Source organism: Gorilla gorilla, chromosome 13 (genome assembly GCF_029281585.2).
Source record: "Gorilla gorilla gorilla isolate KB3781 chromosome 13, NHGRI_mGorGor1-v2.1_pri, whole genome shotgun sequence".
NCBI classification, from domain to species: Eukaryota; Metazoa; Chordata; class Mammalia; order Primates; family Hominidae; genus Gorilla; species Gorilla gorilla.
The window spans coordinates 127822620-127849461 of NC_073237.2; the positions used below are offsets into that span (position 1 = coordinate 127822620).

At 45.9% G+C, this 26842-nt stretch overlaps 1 protein-coding gene across 27 annotated transcripts in view; it reads left to right on the forward strand.

The window, feature by feature from the left end:
- PRRC2B (proline rich coiled-coil 2B) overlaps window positions 1–26842 on the forward strand; it is a 126056-nt gene that overhangs the window by 70926 nt on the left and 28288 nt on the right. For 18 of the 27 annotated variants that reach the window (XM_055351372.2, XM_019033550.4, XM_063696808.1 and 15 more), the window contains 8 exons: window positions 1931–2172; window positions 2615–2736; window positions 3192–3334; window positions 10310–10400; window positions 13870–14062; window positions 19512–19827; window positions 22460–22650; window positions 25684–25879. In XM_055351372.2, coding sequence (XP_055207347.2) covers window positions 1931–2172; window positions 2615–2736; window positions 3192–3334; window positions 10310–10400; window positions 13870–14062; window positions 19512–19827; window positions 22460–22650; window positions 25684–25879 — 1494 coding nt within the window. The remainder of the gene's footprint in view (window positions 1–1930; window positions 2173–2614; window positions 2737–3191; window positions 3335–10309; window positions 10401–13869; window positions 14063–19511; window positions 19828–22459; window positions 22651–25683; window positions 25880–26842) is intronic. The other 9 variants (XM_055351365.2, XM_063696813.1, XM_063696809.1 and 6 more) reach the window with 4 other exon arrangements.

The window sequence follows — 26842 nt, forward strand, 5'->3', positions numbered from 1 at the left end:
TGTGCATCCATTGGACTTGCTGCCTAGGCCATTGGATCGGGCCTTGTGCCTTTTTTGTCTCTTGGGTTGGGCCAGGCCTGTCCCCTCCCCCTCTGTCATCCAGTTGTTAATTTTGCTGTGCCTGGTGGCTGTGGCAAGGATGGACAAAGGACCAATTAACTTAGGTCCCCGGTTCAAGAGCTTGTTTTCTAAAGCTCCCAATCCTAGCTACATCTAGTCGGAATCACTGGGGAGTTTGTGAATGAGTCTGATTTCCAGTCTTCCCCTCCCCCAGCCCAATTAGGACCTGTATTTTTAACCCATTCCTCTGGGGGTTGTTACATAAATCAGCCTGGTACTGGTCTCTACTGGCCCCTCATCTTAGGTCGGGCCAGGGAAGTGGCAGGATTGTGTAGCACTTGCTGGAAATTTCTCCTTGGAAGCCGAGGGTGGCTGGAGGTTAAGGTGGTGTTTAGGAATGTGATTTTCCACGTGTTCTACTCAGGGATTTTGAAGTGGCTCATGTAGTCCAGGAGACTTGATCAGGTCTTAAATTGCGAGGCCTTTTGTTTGCTTGCCTTGATGTATCCCCAAGGCCTCTCCCATTCAAGTCATAAGTGATGTCCTGTAAGTCAGTGATCACTGTGGATGTGTCTTACTTAAACCAGCACTCACTGCCTTTCCAGTGGCCCACACGGGACTGGTTTATTTTGCTGCTTTTTTTTTTTGAGATGGAGTTTCGCTCTTGTTGCCCAGGGTGGAGTGCAATGGTGCGATCTCTGCTCACTGCAACCTCCGCCTCCCGGGTTCAAGTGATTCTCTTGCCTCAGGCTCCCGAGTAGCTGGGATTACAGGCATGTGCCACCACGCCCAGCTAATTTTGTGTTTTTAGTAGAGGCGGGTTTCTCTATGTTGGTCAGGCTGGCCTTGAACTCCTGACCTCAGGTGATCCACCCGTCTCAGCCTCCCAAAGTGCTGGGATTACAGGCGTGAGCCACCGCGCCCAGCCTGTTTGCATCATTTTAAGGGACACGAATTATGTCTTTCTGGGGTTAATTAAGAGGAGCTGCCTTGTGGGACTATAAAAATGTAGACATAGAAGAAGCTTCTAAGCATCAGTTTAATCTCCTCATTGGAGAAGATGAGAAAACATGGACAGAGGGGTGACCTTGGCTTGCCCCAAATCACACAGCAAAGGGGTTGAAGAGCTGGGATCAGACATGTCCTGGGTCTCTTTCCCTTAAGGGTCGTGTAACTCAGAGACCTTTGTGCTTCAACTTCTAACCAAAAGGTGACCGAAAACAGGGGTCTGTTGTCTCATTTGATTTCTTGTTCCCGTCTAATAATTTCCACCCGATCTTACCACATTTGGCAATAGAAAGCATCATTTTAAAAAGACAGGTCAGCAGGTTTCTGTCTGTGAGCTACGCAAGTGCCCCACACCTCCACTGGAAGGACAGCAGCTGTGCCTTGCCTGTCTTGTGGGCTGGGGGATCTTTATTAAAAGGTGCCACTGCTAAACAAAGCCTGAAACCACTGTGCCCGGAACTTGCTCCTGTTTTAATGTGTAGTCCAGTGCTGACCCTAAGTGGGCTGGTCAGTGTTTGTTGAAGGAATGACCCAAGGCTGGTTTCATCAGGGCCATCTTCATCTCTCTGGGTTGTGAGACTTGGGGAAGGGTGGTGATTGTTGCTTACTGATGAAGCCTTCTCTCTGAGTAGATCTCATTTTATATTTCACAGTCAGACTTCCCTCAGCAAGTTCATCCTCATTGGCCAGGGTTCTGCCCCAACCTTCCCTGACAGATTTAACAATTCTTCACTTTTGGTGTTTTTTGTTTTTCATTTTATTTTTTTGGTGAAGGAGGGGGTCCCTTGACCTTCAGAACCTCATACGATCCCTCCTTCCCCCTCCTCTTCCCTCTCCCCTTTTGCCCCCTTTCAATTTCCAGATGTGACAAGCTGGAGGGAGGGCGGTGGGCGACACATAATTTCTGCCACGTCTCTGAGCACCTCCCCAACTGAGCTGGGCAGCAGGAACTCGAGTACGGGAGATGGAGCCCCCTCCTCGGCATGTACCAGCGATTCTAAGGACCCCTCTCTCCGCCCGGCTCAGCCTGTCCGAAAAGGGGCTTCACAGTTCATGGGAAATGTATACCACCCACCTACATACCATGACATGCTTCCTGCTTTTGTAAGTCTTCAGAGTGTACTTTTTTTTCCCCCCATGAAGTTGGATTGTGTCCAGCAGATAGGTCAAGTGGTTGAATGTCCCCCTTGGGGTCTCCTCTTGGCCCTGTTACCCTACTTCTGAGGCTTCCACTCGTTTTGCATTTTCTCTCCCTGCTTTTTAAATCTTCAGGGCCTCTGACTTCTTTCCCTGGTGATGTGGATATGATTTTAGCCTTTGGTTCTTTAGAAACAGGAGAGGCAGGTTTTCCCTGACATAGGTCCCCAAGTCTACTTACTGGCAGCAGGAATGAAATGGGGGAGACGGTGGTAGGATTAATTAGGAAACCCCATGACTTTCTGTTTCTTTTTCCCATTTTCCACTTTACAAAACACATTCTGATTTAAGTGGAAATTGCAGTTTCGGCCATTACCAGCAAATCCTGTTCATTGATGTTATGTTTCAGATGTGTTCGCCGAAGTCATCAGAAAACCAGGGTACAGTGGAACGAGGCTCTTTTCCCCTTCCTCAGCTCCGCCTTGAACCTCGAGTTCCTTTTAGACAGTTCCAGATGAATGACCAAGACGGGTGAGTCCATTGCATTACAGTCATGTGTGTAGAGATGAGTGCGGTGGTGATTCTGGTCAGGATGAGGGGCTGATGAATAGAAGTGCTGTGTCTCCTGGAGACCACAGAGAACTTAACCAGCTCAGCGTGGCAGGGTGTGTGGGGTGGTGGCTGGGATTTGGAGCTGGATGACAGATTGAGTCATGATTTCAAGTGCCTGGTAGAGTTGAAGTTCTGGCACGTGTGTGTTGCTGCTGCCCTAGGCCTTAGCAACCAGCATGTAAAACTGCAGGACAAGGCAGAACTTCTTTCTGGGATGTACTCGTTTGCTCATTATATATTTCTTTTAAAGGAACTGATAGAAATAATTAAATCAAACATGAACCTTTGCAGTGTGGAATTTATTTTTGGAAAGGTATTTGATTCTGCTTCCGTCTGTATACTGGACATGATTCCATCATCTTTTCTTTTATCAGAAAAGAAAACAGGCTGGGATTGTCGCGCCCACTCCGCCCACTAAGGCAGCTGGTGGAGCGGGCACCACGGCCCACCATTATCAATGCGGAAAACCTGAAGGGCCTTGACGATCTGGACGCCGATGCCGATGATGGCTGGGCAGGTGGGCAGAGAAGCACGGGTGGTTTAGACGGGCAGGACCAAAGTCCATCTGTGCTTACCAGGGATGGAAACCCCCTGGCACCACCGTGTGTTTTCCCTTGGCAAGATAGGGATGAAGAGCCGGACAGGGAAGCAGCCCTGATGCCCTCCTTCCTCATTTACTCCCCGACTAGCGGTTCCTTCCTGGCCAAGCCATTAGCTTCTTTTGGTCTTTAGTCTTGATCTTAGAGTTTTGTTGTTAACTTTTTAAAAATTATTGATGATGCAAAATTTAAACAAAAAAGAAAATAGCTCCCAACCACTGATCACTCAGGTTCAGTAAGTACCAATGTTCTACCATTCGGTTTTTGTTTGTTTTAATTTAATTTTTTTCCAAGAGACAGGGTCTCAGCTACTCTGGGCATACTGTCTGTGGGTTAGCCCTGCTCTGCAAGGAGCAGTAAAAAATATAAAGATAAAAAGGAAGGCTGGGCACGGTGGCTAATGCCTGTAATTCCTTTGGAAGGCTGAGGTGGGCAGATCACAAGATCAGGAGATCGAGACCATCCTGGCTAACATGGTGAAACCCTGTCTCTACTAAAAATACAAAAATTAGCCAGGCGTGGTGGCGCGTGCCTGTAGTCCCAGCTACTCAGGAGGCTGAGGCAGGAGAATCACTTGAACCTGGGAAGCAGAGGTTGCAGTGAGCCGAGATCGCACCACTGCACTCGAGCCTGGGCGACAGAGGGAGACACTCTCTCAAAAAAAAAAAAAAAAAAGGGAAAGAGAAAGAGTCTGGCTGTGTTTCCCATTCTGGAGCGGAGTGGCTGTTTGCAGGGTCCATCATGGTGAGCTGCAGCCTCAAACTCTTCCTCCTTACTCAGCCTCCGGAGTAGCTGGAACTACACTCGGGTGCCACAAACCCAGCTTGTTCTGCCATTCTTATTCGTTTATCTCCACCCACTCCCCATCCCCCAACCTGATTATTTTCTTTTATAGTTCTTTTTATTTTCAAGTAGATTTAAATTATAGTGAAAGGCACCCATATCACATTTTACCTGTACAGTTTTACAAATGGATACGTGTATATCACACACATCCATATCCAGAGAAAGAGAGAACATTTCCCTCACCACCGCAGGCTTCCTCATTGCTTCTCCAGTGCTCTGCCCTGCCACCGCTCAAGGGCCTGCTGCTCTTCTGATTCACTTTACCCTAGATTAGTTTTGCCTAGTTAACAGACTTCAGATGAGTGGAGTCATACAGTTTTTACTCTTGTGTGGTTTTCATATTCATCAATGTTGTTTATATGCCAGTTGCTTTTAGTTGCTGAGATATGTTCCAGTGCATCAATATACTGTAATTTGTTTATTCATTCAAAAGCCCCACTATATACATCATACTTCTATTTCTCTTGGGTAAGTATCTAGAATTGTTGGGTCAAAGGGTAGACATAGGATTAAGTGTTTAAGACCTGTCCAAACCTTTTCCCCTGGTGGTTGTGCCATTTTACATTCCCAGCAGCAGTGTGTGAGAATTTGGTAGGTCTGGATCTTACATTTTGTTGTTCATCTTTTTTTTTTTTAAAGAGACAGGGTCTCACTTTGTTTCCTAGGTTGGAGTGCAGTGGTGTGATCAAAGCTCACTGCAGCCTTGAACATGTTTGTGTTTTTAATTTTAGTCATTCTAGTGGGTGTTTAGTGGTATCTCATTGTGCTTTTAATTTGCATTTTGCTGATGACTAATGATGATAAACACACTTTTATGTGCTATTTGACAGCTGATATATTGTCCTTTGTTTGGTATCTGAATTTTAAAAAATTGAGTGGTAGGGTACCAGCCCTGGATACAAATCCTTTGCAACTTTTATTTTGCAAATATATTTCCTTATTGCATTCTTTGTCTTAATTTTTTTTAAACACTGTTTTGGTGAGCAGAAGTTTGAATTTTGAAGTTTAATTTACAAATTTGGGTTTTTTTGTGGTTATTATTTTTGTGTCCTGTTTAAAAAAATGTTTGCTTCCCCTTGGTGGTAAAGATGTTCCTAGATGTTTTATAGTTTTAACTATTAATTTTAGGTCTTTGATCCACATTGGATTAATTTTTGTATATGGCATAAGATAGGAGTCAAGGTTTGTTTTTTCCCATACGGCCAATTCTCCACAACATTTGTTGATAAGACTTCACTTTCCCTATCGAATTGCTTTGGAACCTTTGCCAAAAGTCAATTGACTATAAAAGCATTGGTCTATTTCTGGACACTGTTCCATTGATCTAGTTGTTCCTCATGCCAGTACCACACTGTGGGTTTATAGTAAATCTTAAATTTCAGTAGTGTAAGTTTTCCAACTTTGTTCTTTTCCAAGATTGTTTCCACATAAATTTAGAATCAACCTGTCAGTATTTACAAAGGGCCTGCGGGCATTTTGGTTAGGATTGTGTTGAATCTGTATCAACATAGATAAGTGACATCTTAATTTTTTTTTTTTTTTTTTCCGAGACAGAGTCTTGCTCTGTTGCCCAGGCTGGAGTTCAGTGGCATGATCTCGACTCATTGCAACCTCCGCCTCCTGGGATTACAGGCGTGAGCCACTGCACCCCACCTGACATCTTAACTTTGAAACTTGGTGGTGTTTTTTTTTTTGGATATGGGGTCTCGCTCTGCCACGCAGGCTGGAGTGCAGTGGCATGATCTCAGCTCATTGCAACCTCTGCTTCCTGGGTTCAAGTGATTCTCATGTCTCAGCCTTCCAAGTAGCTGGGATTACAGGTGTGGGCCACTACGCCCTGCTAATTGTTGTATTTTTAGTAGAGACGAAGTTTCACCATGTTGGCCAGGCTGATCTCGAACTCCTGACCTCAGGTGATCAGTCCGCCTTGGCCTCCCAAAGTGCTGGGATGACAGGTATGAGCCACCATGTCCAGTCCTTAATTTTGAATCTTTAGGTCCAGGAACCTGGTGTATCTCTTTATTAGGGCTTTCATTTCTCTCAGCAGTGTCTTACTTACAGTTTTCATGTAGAGGTCCTGAATGTCTTTTGTTAAATTTATTCTCAGGCATTTTACGGTTTTTTGATGCTATTAGAAATGACATTGATTTTTAAGAACAATTTCATTTTTTAAGGGTTTGCTGTCATTATATAGAAAATACAGCTGAGGCCGGGCGCAGTGGCTCACGCCTGTAATCCCACCACTTTGGGAGGCTGAGGTGGGTGGATCACAAGATCAGGAGATCGAGACCATCCTGGCTAACATGGTGAAACCCCGTCTCTGCTAAAAATACAAAAAATTAGCCGGGCGTGTTGGCACGTGCCTGTAGTCCCAGCTACTTGGGAGGCTGAGGCAGGAGAATTGCTTGAACTCGGGAGGCGGAGGTTGCAATGAGCCAGGATCGCGCCACTGCACTCCAGCCTGGGTGATAGAGCGAGACTCCGTCTCAAAAAAAAAAGAAAACACAGTTGATTTTTTTGTGTTCAGTGGTACCAGACACTTTGTTGAATACATTAGTTTTACTAGTTTTTGTTGATTTCTTAGAGTTTTCTACATAAACCCTTATGTAGTTTGTAAATAAGGAGTTTTACATTGTCTTTTTCAGATTATGTGCCTTTTATTTATTTATTTGTATTTTGCCTTATTGCACTGTGGTATACTTCTAGTATAATATTAACCTCAAGTTCTTTCTGGTCTTAGGAAGAAAATGTTTCATGTGTCAGCATGAAGTGTCAGCTGTGGGTTTTTCAGAGATGCTGTTTATCAGGTTGAGGATGTGTTGCCTTCTGTGTCTAGTTTGCTGAGCCTTTGGGTTTTTTGTTTTTGTAAATTACGGGTATTGCATTGTGTTCAATGATTTCCTACATCTGTGTTCATATTATTTTTCTCCTTTATTTTGATAATAGATTGCATTTTTTTTAATGCTAAACCAACCTTGCATTCTTAGAATAAACCCTCCCTCTTTGTATGCCTAGACTCAATTTGTTAATATGTTTTAAAGTTCTGTCATGAGGGATATTAGTTTGTAATTTTCTATTCTTTTAATGTCTTTGTCAGGTTTTGGTATCAAGTTATGCTGGGCTTATAAAATGAGTTGTGGAGTGTTCTTCTCTACTTTCCTAAAGAATAAGATTGGTATTTTTGTAAGATCAGTATTATATATTTTTCTTTTTCTTTCTTTTTTGAGACAGGGTCTCTCACTTTGTCACCCAGGCTGAGTGCACTGCTGCAATAATGGCTCAACGCAGCCTCAAACTCCTGGGCTCAAGTGATCCTCCTGCCTCACCTTCTGAGTGGCTGGGGTTACAGGTTTGGGCCACTGTGCCTGACCAGTATTACTTTACCAGTGAAACAATTTTGCCCCTGGAGTTTTCATTGTGGAAATGTTTTCAGTAATTTATTTTATTTGATTAGTTATGAGACTGTGCAGTTTCCCTATGTCATTTCGTGTGAGTTTTTCGGTAAGTTGTGTTTTTTGAGGAATTTGTTCATTTCTTTTGAGTTGTTGAAATTATTAATATAAAGTTGTTGAAAATATATTACATTATCCTTTTGATGTCTGTAGGATCTGTAGTGATATCTTTTAATTCCTGATAATTTGTATATTTCTTTTTCTTCATTTCTGCCAAGGAATTGAATTGTTAGTTTTATTAATCTTTACGAAGCAGCAGCTTTTAGCATTGTTCATTTTCTCCATTGTTTGACTTGTTTTCTGTATCCATTGTTTGACTGTTTTCTGATTTTTAAAAAATCATTGAGGCTATTTTTTATTACGGGGACATTTCTAGATTGCTAATTTAGTTGTCTTACAGCCAGAGAGCACATTCTGTATGATTTCAATTGTTTTCAAGTTAGTAAGACTTGTTTTATGACTAGGATATGATCTGTCTTGGAGAATATTTCAGGTGCCCTTTGAAAAGTATATATTCTACAGTTGTTGTTCGGTGTCATGTTTTGTATGTTCCAACTTAGTCAAGGTGGTTGATGGTGGCATTCAGATCTTACTGTATATTTACTGATATTTTTGTCTGCTTCTATGAGTTAAGGAAAGTGAGATGTTAAACTCCAATTATGGATTTATCTGTTCCTCCCTTTAATACTGTTGGTTTCTGCTTCATTTATTTTGAAGCTGCTATTAGGCATACACACATTTATAGTTTCTATGCCTTTCTGGTGTGTTTCCACATTTCCCTCCTTATCTCTAGTAGTCTATTATCTTGCAGTCTGTTTTGTCCTGTGTTCATATCATTGCTCTGACTTATTGTTTCCAGCGAAAATCTTTTTCCATTCTTTTCCTTTAAGCTCCTTTATGTTTGTATTTAAAGTGATTATTTAGTAGACAGCACGTAATTGCAACTTGCTTTTTCAGTTCCTAACTCTGCCTTTTAATTAGATTTTTTGTTGTTACCTTTTAAATTTTTTTAATTTTAATTTAATTTATTTTTTCTAGAGTTGGGGTCTTGCTCTGTTGCCCAGGCTGGTCTTAAACTCCTGGGCTCAAGCAATCCTCCCACCTTAGTCTCCTGTGTAGCCAGGACTGCAGGCATACATCATGGTGCTCAGTTAGCCTTGTGTTTGAGGCAGGATCTTGCTCTGTCGCCCAAGCTGGAGTGCAGTGGCACAGTCACAGCTCACTGCAACCTCAACTTCCTGGGCTTAGGTGATTCAGCCTCCGGAGTAGCTGGGACTACAGGTGTGCACCCCCATGGCTGGCTACTTTTCTGTATTTTTAGTAGAGATATGGTTTCGCCATGTTGCCCAGGCTGGTTCAAATTCTGGGCCTCAAGTGATCCTCCTGCCTTGACCTCCCAAAGCGCTGGGATTACAGGCGTGAGCCACTGTGAATTATATGATTATATGATTCACGTAATTTTAATATAATTATATGATTGACATAATTGTCATATAACATAAAATTTACCCTTTTAAAGTCTATAGTTTAGTGGTTTTTAGTATATATTCACAAGGTTGTACAACTACCGCCACTATTCAATTTCAGAATGTTTCCATCACTCAAAAAAGAAATCCAATACCTGTTGGCAGGCGCTCTCTCCCACCTCCTAATCCTGTGGCAACAATAAATCTACTTTCCATCTCTATAGATTTGCATATTCTGGACATTTCCTATCAATGGAATCAATATGTGGCCTTTCTTGTCTGGCTTCTTTCACTTAGTATAATGTTTTCACAGTTAATTATGTTATAGCATGTGTTTGTATTCATTCTTTTTCATGACCAAATAATATTCCATTGTGTGGACCTACCACACTGTGTTCACACAGTCCTCTGTGATGGATACTTTCTGCCATCTGAGCCACTTGGGCTGATAAGTGCCTGGGGCAAGTGGTAACTCACAAATCTCACAAGTCAAGCTTCTGTATTCTAAGGGTAGACAACTACTTGGTTTCTGCCTGCTTTGTTCATCCTCTTGGGCCTTGAAATAGATTTTAAAGATATATTGTTCAGATTTAAGAATTGTTACCTGTGGGAGGGTTGGTCTAACCAAGCTGCCCTGCTCTTACCAGAAGCCAGAACTGCCCTTCAGTCACGGGGGTAGGCAGCCAGGTGGTTGACTCAGCTCCTCTGCTGGGATAGCGAGATTTCTGGCCAAAAGAACCTCTCCGATGGTGCCTGGGTACCACTGACCTTTTCTTTTTCTTTTCTTTTTCTTTCGAGATGGAGTCTCGCTCTGTCGCCCAGGCTGGAGTGCAGTGGCATGATCTCGGCTCACTGCAACCTCTGCCTCCTGCGTTCAAGCGATTCTCCTGCCTCAGCCTCCTGAGTAGCTAGTATTACAGGCACATGCCAACATGCCCAACTAATTTTTGTATTTTTAGTAGAGATGGGGTTTCACCATGTTGGTCAGGCTGGTCTCAAACTCCTGACCTCATGATCCGCCCACCTCAGCCTCGCAAAGTACTGGGATTACAGGCATGAGCCACCACGTCTGGCCACCACTGACTTTTTCATTCTTTCTCATTCTTCCTGGGCTCCCCTGCTATTGTAGGCCTCCATGAAGAAGTGGACTATTCTGAGAAACTGAAGTTCAGCGATGATGAAGAGGAGGAAGAAGTCGTGAAGGACGGCAGGCCAAAGTGGTAAGGACCCGTTCCTGCCCCATCGGCATGAGTGCATCCCTGCTTAGTGTTGTTGTGTACCCAGAGCATTTCCCAGTTTCCATAGCAACCTGGAATGGCAGACAGATGCTGTTTCCACTTTGTTTTGAGGGTGACAGCTATTGATGATGGCTGTGAAGGAGGGGAGCCAGGGTTTGCCTGCAGGTGTGACTGTGTCCTGTGCATAGTCGGCCTCTTCACCACCGCATCAGTGTGTCCCCAAGTGTGTTATGCAGACCACGTCTTCATGGATTGCTTGTGGCTGTCGTGCCCAAAAAGGCTGCTGTGGCCAAGCAAGTTTGGGAAACCTCCCTGGGTTCAACTTCTTTTTTTTTTTTTTTGAGACAGGCTGTCACTGTCACCCAGGCTGGAGTGCGGTGGCATGATGTCAGCTCACTAAAACCTCCATCTCCTGGGCTCAGTGATTCTCCCACCTCAGCTTCCCAAATAGCTGGGACCACAGATGCACGCCACCATACCCAGCTAATTTTTATCTTTCTGCTAGAGATGGGGTTTGCCACGTTACCCAGGTTTGGTCTCAAACTCCTGGGCTCAAGTGATCCACTGTGCCTGGCCTCAACTTCTTTCTTTACTCCAGATTCCTCAGAGCCTTGAACATGCTAAAGTACACTGGGGGCTGGGCACGGTGGCTCATGCTGTTAATTCCAGCACTTTGGGAGGCCGAGGCGGGCGGATCACGAGGTCAGGAGATCGAGACCATCCTGGCTAACACAGTGAAACCCCGTCTCTACTAAAAATACAAAAAACTAGCTGGGCATGGTGGTAGGTGCCTGTAGTCCCAGCTACTCGGGAGGCTGAGGCAGGAGAATGGCATGAACCCGGGAGGCGGAGCTTGCAGTGAGCTGAGATCATGCCACATGCCACTGCACTCCAGCCTGGGCAACAGAGCGAGACTCCACCTCAAAAAAAAAAAAAAATACCCCACAATTAGTTGGGCGTGGTGTGCACCTGTGGTCCTAGCTACTCAGGAGGCTGAGGTGGGAGGACTACTGGAATCCAGAAGGTCGAGGCTGCAGTGAGCCATGATTGCACCACTGCACTCCAGCCTGGGTGACAGAGTAAGGCCCTGTCTCAAAAAATTAATAATAACAACAATCATACCTGTGGTTGTCATAATTTGTATTTTTTGAGTACTAGCAAGTAAGAATTTTTCCTTTGCTTCCTTTGTATAATGCCTGTTTCCTTCACATTTATCACTGCTTTCCGTTAAAATGTAATGTTTTATATTGTTTAGATGTTAATGCTTTGCTGTTGTCTTGCAAATATTTTTCTCTGTTTTCTTGTCAATAACTGAATATTTGTTTAGTCAAATCTGTGAGTCATCTTTTTCTTTGTTATTTCATCCTTTACTTAAAAGCTTCCTAAAGTAAGTGCCCATCTTCTGGAAAGAGTTGGTAATAATCTTTGCTACTCTTTTTCTGATGACACACAAAAAATGAAGTTCTGTAATTTCCTTTCATGCTGTTTGATTTCAGCTGAAGCTTTGGATGCAGTCGGGACATACCTATGGGTCAGTTCCTGGAACACTAAGCTCAGAAGGAGCTGTGATCAAGAATTAAAATCAAAGGCAAAGACATAAACTCTTAGAGACTGATTGGAGCAGTAGGACACTCTGTGTTCCTTGTCTCTTTGAGGCGATGGGAACTGCATATTCCCCTGAAGGAACTGGACATTGGTTTTGGAGACAGTTTTGCCCCTGACTTTGAGCAAGGGCACTTCAAAATCAGAGTGCCCGAACTATCTCCTCCTGAAACCTGCTCTTTTTCTTCATGTTCTCTGAGCTGGTTGGTGACCTGGTAGAGACTTAGTGCATGCATCCATGTCTTATTTGGCATCTTTATTTCCTCATACACAATTGGCTCCCAAAACTTGCCCTGACTCTGTCTCCTCTTTTCATTTTCTCTGGGGCCACTGGGACCTCCTCCTTTTCCAGACCATCCATGGGTCCACCAGTTCATCTCCATCCTTTCAGCCTGTCCTCCATGGCCCGTCCTTGACACCCCGCCCATAGTCATCTTCTAAAAACACAGGTCTTTTAGACAGGTCAGCAGCTTTACTGTGGTCTCCATTTCTCACAAAGTCAGGTCGGAATCACCGTTGTCCCCTCTGTAATTGTTGTCCCCTCTGTAATTGTCCCTTCTGTAATCTCCTAAGCCATGTTACCTGCCTCGTCTTCCCTCCCTCGCCACGTACGTGTGTGGGTAGACACACAGGCCCACACATCTGCCATCCCTGATTCCCACTTTTCTCTGATCTGCAGTATTACCGGGCCCTTGTAAATGCTTTGTCCCAGCACCATTGCTTCCATTGTGAGGCGTCCAGACGAGCATGGCACCCATCCCCTTCTTGTCCAGCCACCCCTGCAGCTCTGTTTGGAACACCTCCTCCTTTTCCATGCTGTGTGGGCTCTGCTTGTCTCCTCTTGCTCTTTTTATTGTGGCACTGTTTAGTAGTCATCTTTTGTTCTTTTGAGGGGCATTTATTGAGCAACTGGCTTGTGCAGAGCATAGGGAGGGAGATGTACCAAAAGGAGACGGACACGTACCTGGGAGTCCTGGTTCAAATCTGTGAGCTCCTCCCTGTGAGGGATGCCCCATTAACCTTGATGAGACTCAGCTACTGACTTTTTAAATCAAGAGTGTCCAATCTTTTGGCTTCCCTGGGCCACACTGGAAGAGTTGTCTTGGGCCACACATAAAATACACTAACACTAACGGTAGCTGATAAGCTAAAATGAAAAAGTCACGAAAAAATACCTCATAATGTGTTTTTATTATTTTTTTTCTGAGACGGAGTCTTGCTCTGTTTGTTGCCCGGGCTGGAGTGTAGTGCCGCGATTTTGGCTCACTGCAACCTTCACCTCTGGGGTTCAAGCACTTCTCCCACCTCAGCCTCTAGTAGCTGAGATTACAGGTGCCTGCTACCACACCTGGCTAATTTTTGTATTTTTAGTAGAGACTTGGTTTCACCATGTTGGCCTGGCTGATCTGGAACTCCTGACCTCAAATGATCAGCCCGCCTCAGCCTCCCAAAGTGCTAGGATTACAGGCGTGAGCCACTACGCCCAGGCCCTCTTATAATGTTTTAAGAAAGTTTACGAATTTGTGTTGCGCTTCATCCAAAGCCCAGGGCCATCCTGGGCCACATGTGGTTGGACAAGCTTGCTTTAAAGTGAGGATCATGAGGACTTTTTTTTGCATTGGTGAAATAGTGTGACACATCCTGCCTGGGGCTCTGTTTATGAGAGTGACTTGATAAATGGTGGGGCTGAACTGTGGAATTCACATGGAAGTAGTGGGAGTGGTGGTCCATTCTAATGAAGAAAATGATTTGGACAGCTGACTTTGGAATTCTCAAGGCCTCTGACCAGTGAGATCAGAAATGCTTGGCCTGACTGCAAAAACTTAACATCAAATGTGGTTTGTCCTAGGAACAGTTGGGACCCTAGGAGGCAGCGGCAGTTGTCAATGAGCTCTGCAGACAGTGCGGACGCTAAGCGGACTCAAGAGGAAGGGAAGGACTGGGCTGAAGCAGTGGGTGCGTCCCGTGTCGTCCGAAAGGCGCCAGACCCTCAGCCACCGTCCAGGAAGCTTCATGGCTGGGCACCAGGCCCTGACTACCAGGTACCAAGGGCCCTTGGCTGTCCTATGTATTTGTACTTCATTGAGTTCGGTGGCTGGGTTTCTGAAAAGTCCTAAGTGGGCATTTCTTTTTCATTTTTATATTTCTTCTTTTGTTAAAATATTTTTTTCATAGAGACAGGGTCTCACTATGTTGCCCAGGCTTGTCTCAAACTCCAGCTCAAGTGATGCCAAAGTGCTAGGATTACAGGTGTGAGCCACCATGCCCGGCTGTTTTTACTTTTTTTAAGATAAGGTCTTGCTCTATCCTTCACCTCCCACCCTCAAGCGATCCTCCCACCTCAGCCTCCTGAGTAGCTGGGACTACCTGTGTGCTGCCACACCTGGCTCATTTCATTCATTTTTTGTAGAGACGAGGTCTTAACTATGTTGCCCAGGCTAGTCTTGAGCTCGTGGGCTCAAGGGATCCTCCTACCTCAGCCTCCCAAAGTGCTGAGATTATAGGCATGAGCCACTGTGTTTGTCTTCTTGTTTTAGTTAAAAAAAATTAAAAGTGCCGGGCATGGTGGCTCACACAATTTGCAAGGCTGAGGCAGGGGGATTGCTTGAGACCAGGAGTTCAAGACCATCCTGGCCAACACAGTGAAACCCTATCTCCAAAAAAAAAAAAAAAAGCCAAAGAAATAATTAAAACAGCTTCAAAGTGATAGAAAAGTTGGAAGTACATTACAAACGATATTTTTTCTAAACTGATTGAACAGTAAGTTGACAACCTGATGAGACTCTTTACACTGTGGTACTTGTTTCCTACCAAGATGGGGACATTCCACCCAGGTAACTACAGTGACTTCCAGGAAATTAGCCTTGATAATTGATTGTCGTTTAATCTGCAGGCCCCATTCAGCTTTTACCAGTTGTCCCATTAATGTCCTTACTCGAAATAATCCAGTTCAGAATCACACACCTCTAGCCTTCTTTAGTCTGGATCAGTTCCTCAGCCTTTCCTTCACTTTCATGACTTTGAGGCTTTGGAAGATTACAAGCCAGTGGAATGCCCCTCAAATTGGGTTTATCATCATCTTTCTTGTGAAGAAGTCCACGGTTTCCATCCTCGGCAGGGATCTTCAGGCATGACCTGACTTTTCTCATTTCATCCCACCAAGGCAACCACGACTTCATCCTGTCCCCCTCTGGCTACGTGCACTTCGGTCTCTTGATTAATGGGGTGCCTGCCAGGTTTCATGCTGTAGAGTTACTCTTTTCCCTATTTGTAGTTGATAAGAATTTTGTTGGGAGAAACTTTGAGACTGAACATCTCGTTTTTGATCAAGCTTTTAGTTTACTCATTTATTTACATCAGTGGGTGTAGTCTACTCTCACCTGGTTGGCCATTGGGAGTTCCTTCAGGCCAGTGCGTGTCCTTTTTACCTGTTCTCCATCCTTTTTGGAGCCCTTCCTTCATCTTTTCCGGATGCATGACCTGTCTTGTCCTGGGTCCGCTCTTTCTCCATGAAGTCCTAGTTCCTCTTAGTGAAGGATGATATTTAGAAACCAGTGTCTGAGACCCAGCAGGCTCCTTGCTGCTGGGGTGTCACTGCTTCCGGGCCTCCTCAGCGGACAGTTGCGGGGAATGTATGTAGGTATATGTGTGTGCACAAATACACACTTTCATACCTGTATTATTTCTGTACCTGTCCACATTGGAAACTGTGTTCTCATCGATACCTCCAGTTCCACAGACTTTGTTCCACTTCCTCCCAGTGCATGTTTGCACCTCCTTTCTGTGACAGTGAGAATCTGTCTCTCATCGTCCCTCGTATTTATCTCACTTGGTCAGTCTCCCTGTGTATGACCAATCTCATTTCTGCTGCCACACTCTCTCCGTTGCACAGATGCCCTCCTTGCCCACTCAGATGTCATTGTCCCCACTCCTGGATGCCCTGAATGTCCCTCCTGGGCCAACTCTGCCTATGAATGTCCCCCTCATCTAGCTTGGGCTTCAGCCCCATACCTCCACGTGCATGCCCTCCTCCCCTTGCCTGGGCTCTAACCATTTGGAGTGCAGTCAGCCGCCAGGACTCCCTGGCACCAGGCTCCTGGCTTGCATTGCCACACCAAGTGACTCTGGGACTGGACTGTTGAGGAGTGGGAGGGCTGGGGAAGGGGGAGTCATGACTTTGAATACACTTGGTAAAGCCTGCTATTTTCAATGCTCTTTGCTATTTATTCATTATTGTTTTTGGAGACGGAGTCTCACTCTGTCGCCAGGCTGGAGTGCGGTGGCGTAATCTTGGCTCACTGCAACCTCTGCCTCCCGGGTTCAAGCGATTCTCCTGCCTCAGCCTCCCGAGTAGCGGGATTACAGGCGTGCACCACCATGCCTGGCTAACTTTTGTATTTTTAGTAGAGACGGTTTTGCCATGTTGGCCAGGCTGGTATCAAACTCCTGATCTACCCACCTTGGCCTCCCAAAGTACTGGGATTTCAGGTGTGAGCCACCGCGCCCGGCCTACTCTTTGCTATTGAAAGGGCTCCTATTCCACATTCTTATAAAATGAAAATGCCCCTTAGCTACAGTCTTCTTATTGAATATTTATTGTATGCCAGGCACATACATATGTGCTGGGTACAAGAGATACAGAAGTGAAACAAAATAGACACAATGCCACTGCTCTTGGAAATTATTCTGCAGTTAATCCACATTTTCATTCACATGTTGAGGTTGCTCCGTATTCCTTTTTTTTCCTTTTCACCAGTCAAGAAGTAGTGCTGATCAGTATTCAAAAGGTTTCACTTTAACCTACTCATAACAGCACTGTAAATTAGCTGAACATCAACAGTGATGAAATCTATATACTAAATTTATGTATCCAAGGCATCTTCTGACCAAATTTCTTTCATTCTTCTTTTTTGAGACAGAGCCGCACTTTGTCATCCATGCTGGAGTGCAGTGGTGTGCTCTCGGCTCACTGCAACTTCTGCCTTCCAGGTTCAAGCAGTCCTTCTGCCTTAGCCTCCCAAGTAGCTGGGATTATAGGCATGTGCCACCACACCCAGCTCATTTTTGTATTTTTAATAGAAATGGGGTTTCACCATGTTGCTTCGGCTGGTCTTGAACTCCTGACCTCAGGTGATCCACCTACCTCGGCCTCCCAAAGTGCTAGGATTACGAGCATGAGCCAATGCACCTGGCCTCTTCTGACTGAATTTTTAAGAAAATTTTTAAGAATTCTCAATTCAGCCAGCCGCAGTGGCTCACACCTGTAATCCCAGCACTTTGGGAGGCCGAGGCGGGTAGATCACGAGGTCAGAAGTTCAAGACCAGCCTGACCAACAGGGTGAAACCCCATCTCTACTAAAAATACAAAAATTAGCCAGGCATGGTGCCGCGTGCCTGTATTCCCAGCTACTCAGGAGGCTGAGGCAGGAGAATCGCTTGAATCTGGGAAGCAGAGGTTGCAGTGAGCCGAGATCATGCCACTGCACTCCAGCCTGGGTGACAGAGTGAGACTCCGTCTAAAAAAAAAAAAAAAAAAAAAAAAAGGTCTCAGTGCAAATTACTTTGCAGAACATTTAGTCTATAAAATGATTGCTAATTTCAGGGCCTTTTAGGAAGGCACATCAAAGGTCTTGACAGTGTACATGTGCCCTCTGAGTCTATTATTTCCTTTCCAGGAAATTATCTGAAGGAAGTAATCAGGGCTAGGCGTGAAGGCTATGTGCAGTGGTGTATTGAATCCCATGGGATAAAGGTAGATAGGCAGATTTTGGTATGAGCCATGAACTGATCAATACACAGCCGTTAGAAAGGTATGGATAGACGCTCAGGTTCAATGGCAAAGTGAAAGGAAACTGCACGCTTCGGTTCCGATGATATTATATAAAATGTACCTTCATGCCTCTAAATTGGAAGTTTATAATCTTATGATTACAGTACTTACCTCTGGCTTATGAGAAGTTAATTTTTAGGAAACTCCTTGACTACAGTAAATTTGTTGTATATTTCTTTTACTGAAGTATAACTCACCTACAAGAAAAGGCCTAGATCCTGTTTCTTTGGTTTGATTTTTGACAGCTGTATACATTTGTGTTACTAGCATTCAAAATAGGAAGTTCTGTCTTTTTCTGACACTCAGATCTCATTAGAATTTCAGTGGCCAGAGCTCAGGTGACAGCTGTCCATCATTTGTCCCATTGCCAGGTCTGCATGCTGCTTGACCCCTGCAGACCAGTAAGAAAGGGTCCCAGTGTCGAGCTTTTCATTCTTCGTCTTTGGCACTCTGGTTTTCCAGTAACTGGCAACCAGCAAGAAACTCAGAAACGGATAAAGAATCCAAAAGAGATTTTTTTTAGGCATGCTTTTTTTTTTTTTTTTTTTCTTAATGGGATCTAGCCCTGTCCCCTGGCTGGAGTGCAGTGATGTGATCTCAGCTCACTGCAGCCTCCTGGGCTCAAGTGATCCTTCCCACCTCAGCTCAGTAGCTGGGACCATAAGCATGTGCCCATCCCCAACTAATTTTCGTATTTTTTTGGGGGGCTGGGGGGTAAATACGGGGTCTCACCATATTGCCCAGGCTGGTCTCGAGCTCCTAGGCTCATGCAGTCCCCCACGTTGGCCCCCACAAAGTGTAGGAATTACAGGCATGAGCTACCATGCCTGGCTAGACATGCTTTATTTTTTTCCCCCCCAGATGGAGTCTCGCTCTGTTGCCCAGGCTGGAGTGCAGTGGCGCGATCTCAGCTCACTGCAACTTCTACCTCCCAGGTTCAAGCGATTCTCCTGCCTCAGTTTCCCAAGTAGCTGGGACTACAGGTGCACTCCGCCATGCCCAGCTAATTTTTGTATTTTTAGTAGAGACGGTGTTTCACCATGTTGGCCAGGCTGGTCTCGAACTCCTGACCTCAGGTGATCCACCCGCCTCGGACTCCCAAAGTGCTGGGATTACAGGCGTGAGCCACTGCGCCCAGCCGACATGCTTAATAAAGATCACTTGGAAGCTTTATGTCTGACAGTGAATTTCATTTTCCTAGGGCTCTTTCTACCCAGGGGTTTATGTATTGTTGTGCGGGCAGGAGTAGCAGTTTTCGTGACCCAGGAATGATCAGTGTGTGGCTTCCTGTTCCGGTTCTTAGCCTTGGAGGCCCTTAGCTTGAATGCCCATCAGCAGTGGTGGGAGTGTTTCTCGTGTGCGGGTCGCATGTTGCTTTGCAAACATGGTTTTCACCTTCACAATCCTAAGAGCTTCCTTTGTTGTCCCCATTTTAAAAACAAGGAAGTGAGATATGGAGAGTTGGCACTTGGCCTAAACTACATTTCACATACAGCAGAGGCCAGAGCAGGATTCGAACCCAGCTCTGTCTGCCACACGCCTGTGCTGCCTCTTGAAGGTGCTTGAGGATCTTGGGAGGAGAACTGATCCCAAAGTGGGAGTGGTTCTTGTATCCCGGGTCCGGGACCCACCGCCTTATCTCAGAGACATTCTCTTGGCAGAAGTCGTCAATGGGCAGCATGTTCCGGCAACAGTCCATTGAGGACAAGGAGGACAAGCCCCCACCAAGGCAGAAGTTCATTCAGTCAGAGATGTCCGAGGCGGTGGAGCGAGCCCGAAAGCGCCGGGAAGAAGAAGAGCGCCGAGCCCGGGAGGAGAGGCTGGCCGCCTGTGCTGCCAAACTCAAGCAGCTGGACCAGAAGTGTAAGCAGGCACGAAAGGCAGGTGAGGCCCGGAAGCAGGCAGAGAAGGAAGTGCCCCGGTCTCCAAGTGCTGAGAAGGCATCTCCCCAGGAAAACGGCCCTGCTGTCCACAAAGGTAAGAGCTGGGCCGTCTTCCCATCAACTGGAAACCCTGGCCTGTTGTCCTCGGCTTGTTACTTGCAACTGCCTTCCTTCTTAGCTAGCAGAACGTATGGCTTACAACGAGATCGTATTGGGAAGCATCAGTTATTAAGAGCATAGGCCTGGGTCAAATGCCTGGGTTCTGATCCTATTTGAACTTCTTTTTTATAATTTCAACTTTTACTTTAGTTTCAGGGGGTACATTGTGTGATGCTGAGATTTGGGGTATGAATGATCCTATCACCCAGGTAGTGAGCATAGTACCCAATAGGTAGTTTTTCAGCCCTTTTTCCTTCTCCCATCTGAACTTGTTAAACTAGCTGGTGAGCACCTCACCTCTCTGAAGCCTGTTTCTTCATCTGTGAAATGGGATGAGTATGTACCTGCCAGCACGCGGAGGGGTGTGCAGCACGCTCCAGTTTCTGGAACATTGAAACCACGCATCTACTCACTGATGATACTCATCATCGTCACTATTATCCTTGCTATCCCTGCCTAATCAAAGACACATGTGCTCTAGGACTTTAATAAAACCACAGATCCTTTAATATGGAATAAAAATAAGCCCACTTGCTTGGTAGAATACATTTTTTCCTGGTGTTGATTCTAAAAGGAATGGATCACATGGCCCTATTTTTTTTTTTTTTTTTTTTTTGAAATGGAGTCTCTTTCTGTCACCCAGGTTGGAGTGGTGTGATCTCTGCTCACTGCAACGTCTGCCTGCCGGGTTCAAGCGATTTTCCCGGCTCAGCCTCCCGAGCTGCTGGGATTACAGGCACGTGCCACGACGCCCAGCTAATTTTTGTATTTTTAGTAGAGACAGGGTTTCGCCATGTTGGCCAGGCTGGTTTGGAACTCCTGGCCTCAAGTGATCCACCTGGCTTGGCCTCCCAAAGTGCTGAGATTACAGGTGTGAGCCACTGTGCCTGGGCAACACGGCCCTATTTAAGAGTAATGAAGCAGTGCTCTATAATGCAGAGTGTCTCTTGTAGCAGTTTTGAAGAATATAATCAGCTGTTTTCTTTGTAATTTTCTTAAATAAACTCAGATCAACTCTTGTTAGGAGACAAGGGGATGTTTGAGGCTCTGAAAGCTTCTCGGGTTAGAGAGTCCTAGTGCCCTTCTGGCCAGGGAACTCATTTCTAGTTTTCCTTCTGCCCTCCTTTCATTAAAGGTTGAGTGAGGACTGTGCCACTCTTATAGGAAAGTTGCACTGAGCATTTTCTGCCTGTCAGGCACTGTTTTCAGTATATTATTGTAATTAATTCAATTCTTACAGAAACCCTTGGTGAACACATGGTAGTTATTCTTATTTGCAGATGAAGAAATGGCCAAGGAGAGCCTGAAAAATGTGCCTAGGTCACACAGCCTTTCTCTTGTTTTTGTTTTTTTCCTCTTTTAAAAAAATGTTTTTTCCTTTATATCCTTGCCAGCAGGAAGTCATACACAGCATTTCCATATGTTGAGTTCCTGCTGTTCAGATGTTGGATATGTGGGCTGTCACTGAGTTCATGGCTGTTCTCTATCAGTCCTTTTTTTTTTTTTGCGGGGGGGAGATGGAGTCTTGCTCTGTCACCTAGGCTGGAGTGCAAAGGTGTGATCTCACTGCAACCTCTGCCTCCTGGGTTCAAGCGATTCTCTCACCTTAACCTCCCATATAGCTGGGATTACAGGCGTGCGCCACCATGCCTGGCTAATTTTTGTACTTTCTTTTTTTCTTTTTTTTTTTGTAGACGGAGTCTCACTCTGTCGCCCAGGCTGGAGTGCAGTGGCGTGATCTCGGCTCACTGCAAGCTCCACCTCCTGGGTTCATGCCATTCTCCTGCCTCAGCCTCCCAAGTAGCTGGGACTACAGCGCCCACCACCACGCCTGGCTGATTTTTTGTATTTTTAGTAGAGATGGGGTTTCACTGTGTTAGCCAGGATGGTCTGTATCTCCTGACCTCGTGATCCATCCGCCTTGGCCTCCCAAAGTGCTGGGATTACAGGTGTGAGCCACTGCGCCTGTCATTTTTTGTACTTTCAATAGACATGGGGTTTCACCATGTTGGCGAGGCTGGTCTTGAACTCCTGACCTCAAGTGATCCACCCGCCTCGGCCTCCCAAAGTGCTGGGATTACAGGTGTGAGCCACCGCGCCTGTCATTTTTTGTACTTTCAATAGAGATGGGGTTTCACCATGTTGGCGAGGCTGGTCTTGAACTCCTGACCACAAGTGATCCACCCGCCTCAGCCTCCCAAAGTGCTGGGATTACAGGTGTGAGCCACTGCACCTGGCCTTATTAGTCCTTTTTAATAAAACGTCTTCCACCTGAAATCAGATCTCAGCTCTGCCACTGACCGTGTGACCCTGGACGTCATCTAACCTCTTGACCCTTAGTGTCCTAGTCTGTAAGGTGACAACAGGTGAAGCCTCCTCACATGTGTTGTGGGGAGTCCCTGAGCTTTTGTACGTGATGCGTTTGGCACAGGACCAGGGTTCAGGGACGTGACTCTTCTAGCAGTGGAGCGTACGGGCCAACAGGAAGAAGTACTTGTTTGTAAACACTTGGTTGGCCGAGCTTCTGTGAGCTCACTGTGTCATTTCTCTGCTGGTATATTCTCTAGGCTCCCCAGAATTCCCTGCCCAAGAGACCCCCACCACATTCCCAGAAGAGGCACCCACAGTGTCCCCAGCAGTGGCACAGAGCAACAGCAGTGAGGAAGAGGCCAGAGAGGCTGGGTCCCCTGCACAGGAGTTCAAGTATCAGAAGTCCCTTCCTCCCCGATTCCAGCGCCAGCAGCAGCAACAACAGCAGGTAAACAGATGAGATGGTAAACGACTGTGATAAACAGGCCTGAGTGCCGAGCAGATGTTTCCCCTCCTCGTCCCCATGCCCACCTCCAACTTAGAAAAAGGCCAGAATATCCCTTATGTGCCCCCAAGACCAGTGGGGACGTCAGGAGTTGTAACTCAAAACTTGTGACCTTGGTAGATCAGCCCCTGGCCATTATTTATTTCTCTGAGTGGTGGAGGTCCCTGGGAATGAATACAGCCTTTGTGGTTTATTGACGTTCTTTTCTAATATTGTTAAGGAACCTATTCAGTGCTGTATGCAGTGAGCTCCATTTTTCTGGTGTGCAGGCTGGTTGTTTTATTTCAGAGCAGTGCACTTTGGACGTTCCTTAGAGGACAGTGTGTCCCGCCCTGGGGTCCTCCCAAGGTGTAAGGGAGGCCTGTGAGCTGTTTGAAGAGCTGCCCAAGAGAGGCACGTCACCTTTGGGTTACAGATGTAGGTTTGCAGGTTTCAAGTTGGACAGCTCCCTTCCTGATGTTGCTGCTGAACTAGTTGTGCATGGCCTTGGAGGGGTCAGTTATGCCCCTCTCACCCATATTTCTTCATGTGTAAACCAGGAAGAATGAATACCTGCCTTTCAGCATGGCAGAGTGTTTCATGCCATATCGCCTGTAAACTGTTTTATTGGTGTCACCGTTATTGGCTTTTTATAAACTTTATTTTTATTTTTTTATAAATTTTAAAAGGGACCTACTTTTTGTCCTAAAGATCGTGTGGATAATGGTTGTAATTCCACCCATCTCTCCTAGTCCTGATAGTCTTGAAGCACTCATCAGCAATCGTGCCTACTAGAGTAGTAATAAGTAAGGGAACACAGTAGTCAATACTAAGGAATAGTGCATTTTGGTGGGACACTGAGATGATACATAGACATTACTTAGTGCACACCAAACAGCAAGGTGTGCAGTAAATTATTACTAATATTAATTGAAAATATTTCAAAACTTGTGTGCCGTGGAGAAACAAACCAAGGACTTAAGGCTTTTCCCAGTATCTCACTTAATTACCTTTAAACTTCTCACCTCAGCCTCTTCTCTCCTCTGGGCGCCTGGGAGCCTTCCAGGGACTGCCTTTAATGTGATTTTAGAGCATGGGAGTGTAGGCGAGCACTGCACAGTTACTCATGTTCTTGGAGTATAGAATTACTGATGGGGGAGAGCTCTGGAATTACTTGCGCCAAACCTAGCAGCGACAGTTGCTCTAGGTAACTCCTTGGGGTGTGGAGGAAGTGATGGGTAAGTCCTTCCTTAAGAATAGAAGGAATTGCCGGGCGTGGTGGCTCACGCCTGTAATCCCAGCACTTTGGGAGGCGGACAGATCACCTGAGGTCAGGAGTTTGAGACCAGCCTGACCAATATGGTGAAACCCCATCTCTACTAAAAATACAAAAATTAGCTAGGCGTCGTGCCGCACACCTGTAATCCGAGCTACTCAGGAGGCTGAGGCAGGAGAATCGCTTGCACCCAGGAGGTGGAGGTTGCAGTGAGCGGTGGTCGCACCACTGCCTTCCAGCCTGGGTGACAGAGCGAGACTCCATCTCAAAAAATAAAGTAAAATAAAATAAATAATAGAAGGAAGTCTGAAAGCACCAGGGCAGCCTGTCTGGTCATATTCCCTGGAGACCTAGGGTGTAGACAGGAGGTGGAGCTGGGAGATGGAGGCCCACAGCCTTCTCTGTGGACTGGGAGAGTGAATGACTCAAGTCTCTTGATTGATGAGCTATATTTATTGAGTGCTCTTAATAGGCACTGGGAGTGCCAACAGAACTGTCCAGGGAATCAGCTCAGGATGTGCTGTAGACTGCCGGGCAGGTTGGCCGCCTTTTTGTTTGCGGAATGGAAGGGTGTGTGCTGGAGGCTGCTTGGGTGTCCTCAGAGTGTGACGCAGCAGTGAGTCCTGCCTCAAGGCCAATTCAGGGTTCCTTTAGGAATTAGCGCCTGAGGTCACTGATGGGATAGAGCAGGGTCTGAAATGAACCCTCCTGAGTCAGGCAAGGGCCTTGATTTTGAATAGTTCACTGATAATTTGTTTACCCATTTGTGCAAATGTTCTGTATCCTGAGTGTGGTGCTGTGGGCAAGGGTGCACAGGGAGTCTCTTAGGGTTCGGTGAGGGTTACCAGCAGTAAAATCCATCAGCTGCTGTGAGTGCAACAAAGGAGCACTGGCCGTTCTGTGGGAGCAGAGAACCGGGGACCTGGTCTCGTCTGGGGGTTACAACAGGCTTTCTAGAGGAGGATGTGTTTAAACTGGAAATCTGCGTTTAGGGATGGAGGGAAGAGGCGCTTACCTAGGGGTCCCAGTGTGTTCCCGTGGCCTGAAGTGGGTGGCAGGGATATATGGAGCAGAAAGTGGAGGGCCAGTCTTATGAGGCAAAGCTAGAGAGGCAGACTGGGCAAAGTCACACGGGACCCAACCCTCACCGTAACACCGTAGGTCACGAGTAGCCTCGTAGGATTTAGGCTGTTGGGTGGAGAGCGGTGGAGAACCACTGAAGGCTCTTTTGAGCTAGGGGTTGACATATTGGGCGTGGAGTGTCTGTGTGAAAAGATCACCCTAGTCAAGGATGGAAAATGGATTGAAGAGGCCAGGAGGGAGCAGGGAAGGGATGCTGGTGTATTATTTAACCTCAGGTGGTAGCTGCAGACAAGGAGAGAAGTGGCCAATGTCCAGACATTCTGTGGGAGGCTGCTGTTGGGTTCCAGGAGTGTCTGATCTAGGTGAAAACCTAGCCTGTCTCATGTAGCACAGGCACAGATGAGCCTCCATTGTGATAATGGCATGGCTGTCCACCAGCCTTGGACAGGGACCTGAGCTTGCAAGCTGTAACACACTGGGGGCTTCCCCTTGAGCAGCTGCCCATCCCTCCCCTCCTTGGTCTTCTGTTCTAGGTGGGCTTTCTGTGCTGCCTGCTGGAAAGCTGGAAGGGCGTGTGTTGGGTGGCATCTCTGTCCCCCGCCTCACCAGCCTGACCAAGTCTCTCTCTCTGTGGGCAGGAGCAGCTGTACAAGATGCAGCACTGGCAGCCGGTGTACCCCCCGCCGTCCCACCCCCAGCGCACCTTTTACCCACACCACCCCCAGATGTTGGGCTTCGATCCCAGGTGGATGATGATGCCTTCCTACATGGACCCACGTATCACGCCCACTCGGACCCCGGTGGACTTCTACCCCTCCGCCCTGCATCCCTCAGGTAAGCACTGTGGTCTAACGGTCCATACCTGTATCACCCAGGATAGCGTGGTGGTCAAGGGTGACATCTTGAGTTAAACAGATACACCTGGATTTTGGTCTGGCTCTTTGTTAAGTACACAACTGGTCTGAGTTTCAAAGTAGTCACTTGCAAAGTGTAGGTACAATAATAGTTCTGTCATAAAGATTTGTTGGGAAAGTCATGAAGATCGTGTATCATAAATTGCTTTAATTAATTTTAGATTTCTGCTATGTCGTTTTGTCCTTCTTCTCATTCTTAATGTTCTTTGTGCTGCCTCTTTTTTCTTTGATTAGTGTTTCCCAAGGTTTGTCTAGTGCCTTTTTAAAATCAGTATTTGGGCTTCTTCATTCCTCTATCTTATTTGGGTTTTATTTTAATAATGCCTGCTTTTTCTTTTCTTATTTCCTTTAAAATATTATCATATGCTTAGTTTATTAATTTCTGGCTTTTAAGATTCTCTTTGCAGTACTAATTTCTAATGTAGTTGCTCTGTGGTCAGATAATATGGTCTGTGTGATACAGGGCAGGGGTCAGCAAACTTCTACTAATGACCAGATAGTAAGTCTTTTAGGCCTTGATCAACTAGTCAGTTTTGGTGTTGTAGGACAAAAACAGCCATAAACAATAGTAATTGAGTGAACATGGTTGTTTTTCCATAAAACGTTACTTGTAAAAACTGGCGGCAGGCTGAGTTTTGTTTAATGGCTGTAGTTTGCTGACCAACTCCTGACTTAGGTTGCTTGACATTTGTTGGGTTTTCTCTGTAGCCTCTTCCATGGCAATTCTTTTTTAACATTCTACATTTGCCTGAAAAGACTGTATTCTCTGCTTGGAGATAGTCCATTAAGTTGGGCATGCTAATTGTGTTGTGCAAATGTCTTCATCATTGCAAGTTTTTATCCCTTTGACCAGTTACTAAAAGGTGTTTTAAAATGTCCCACT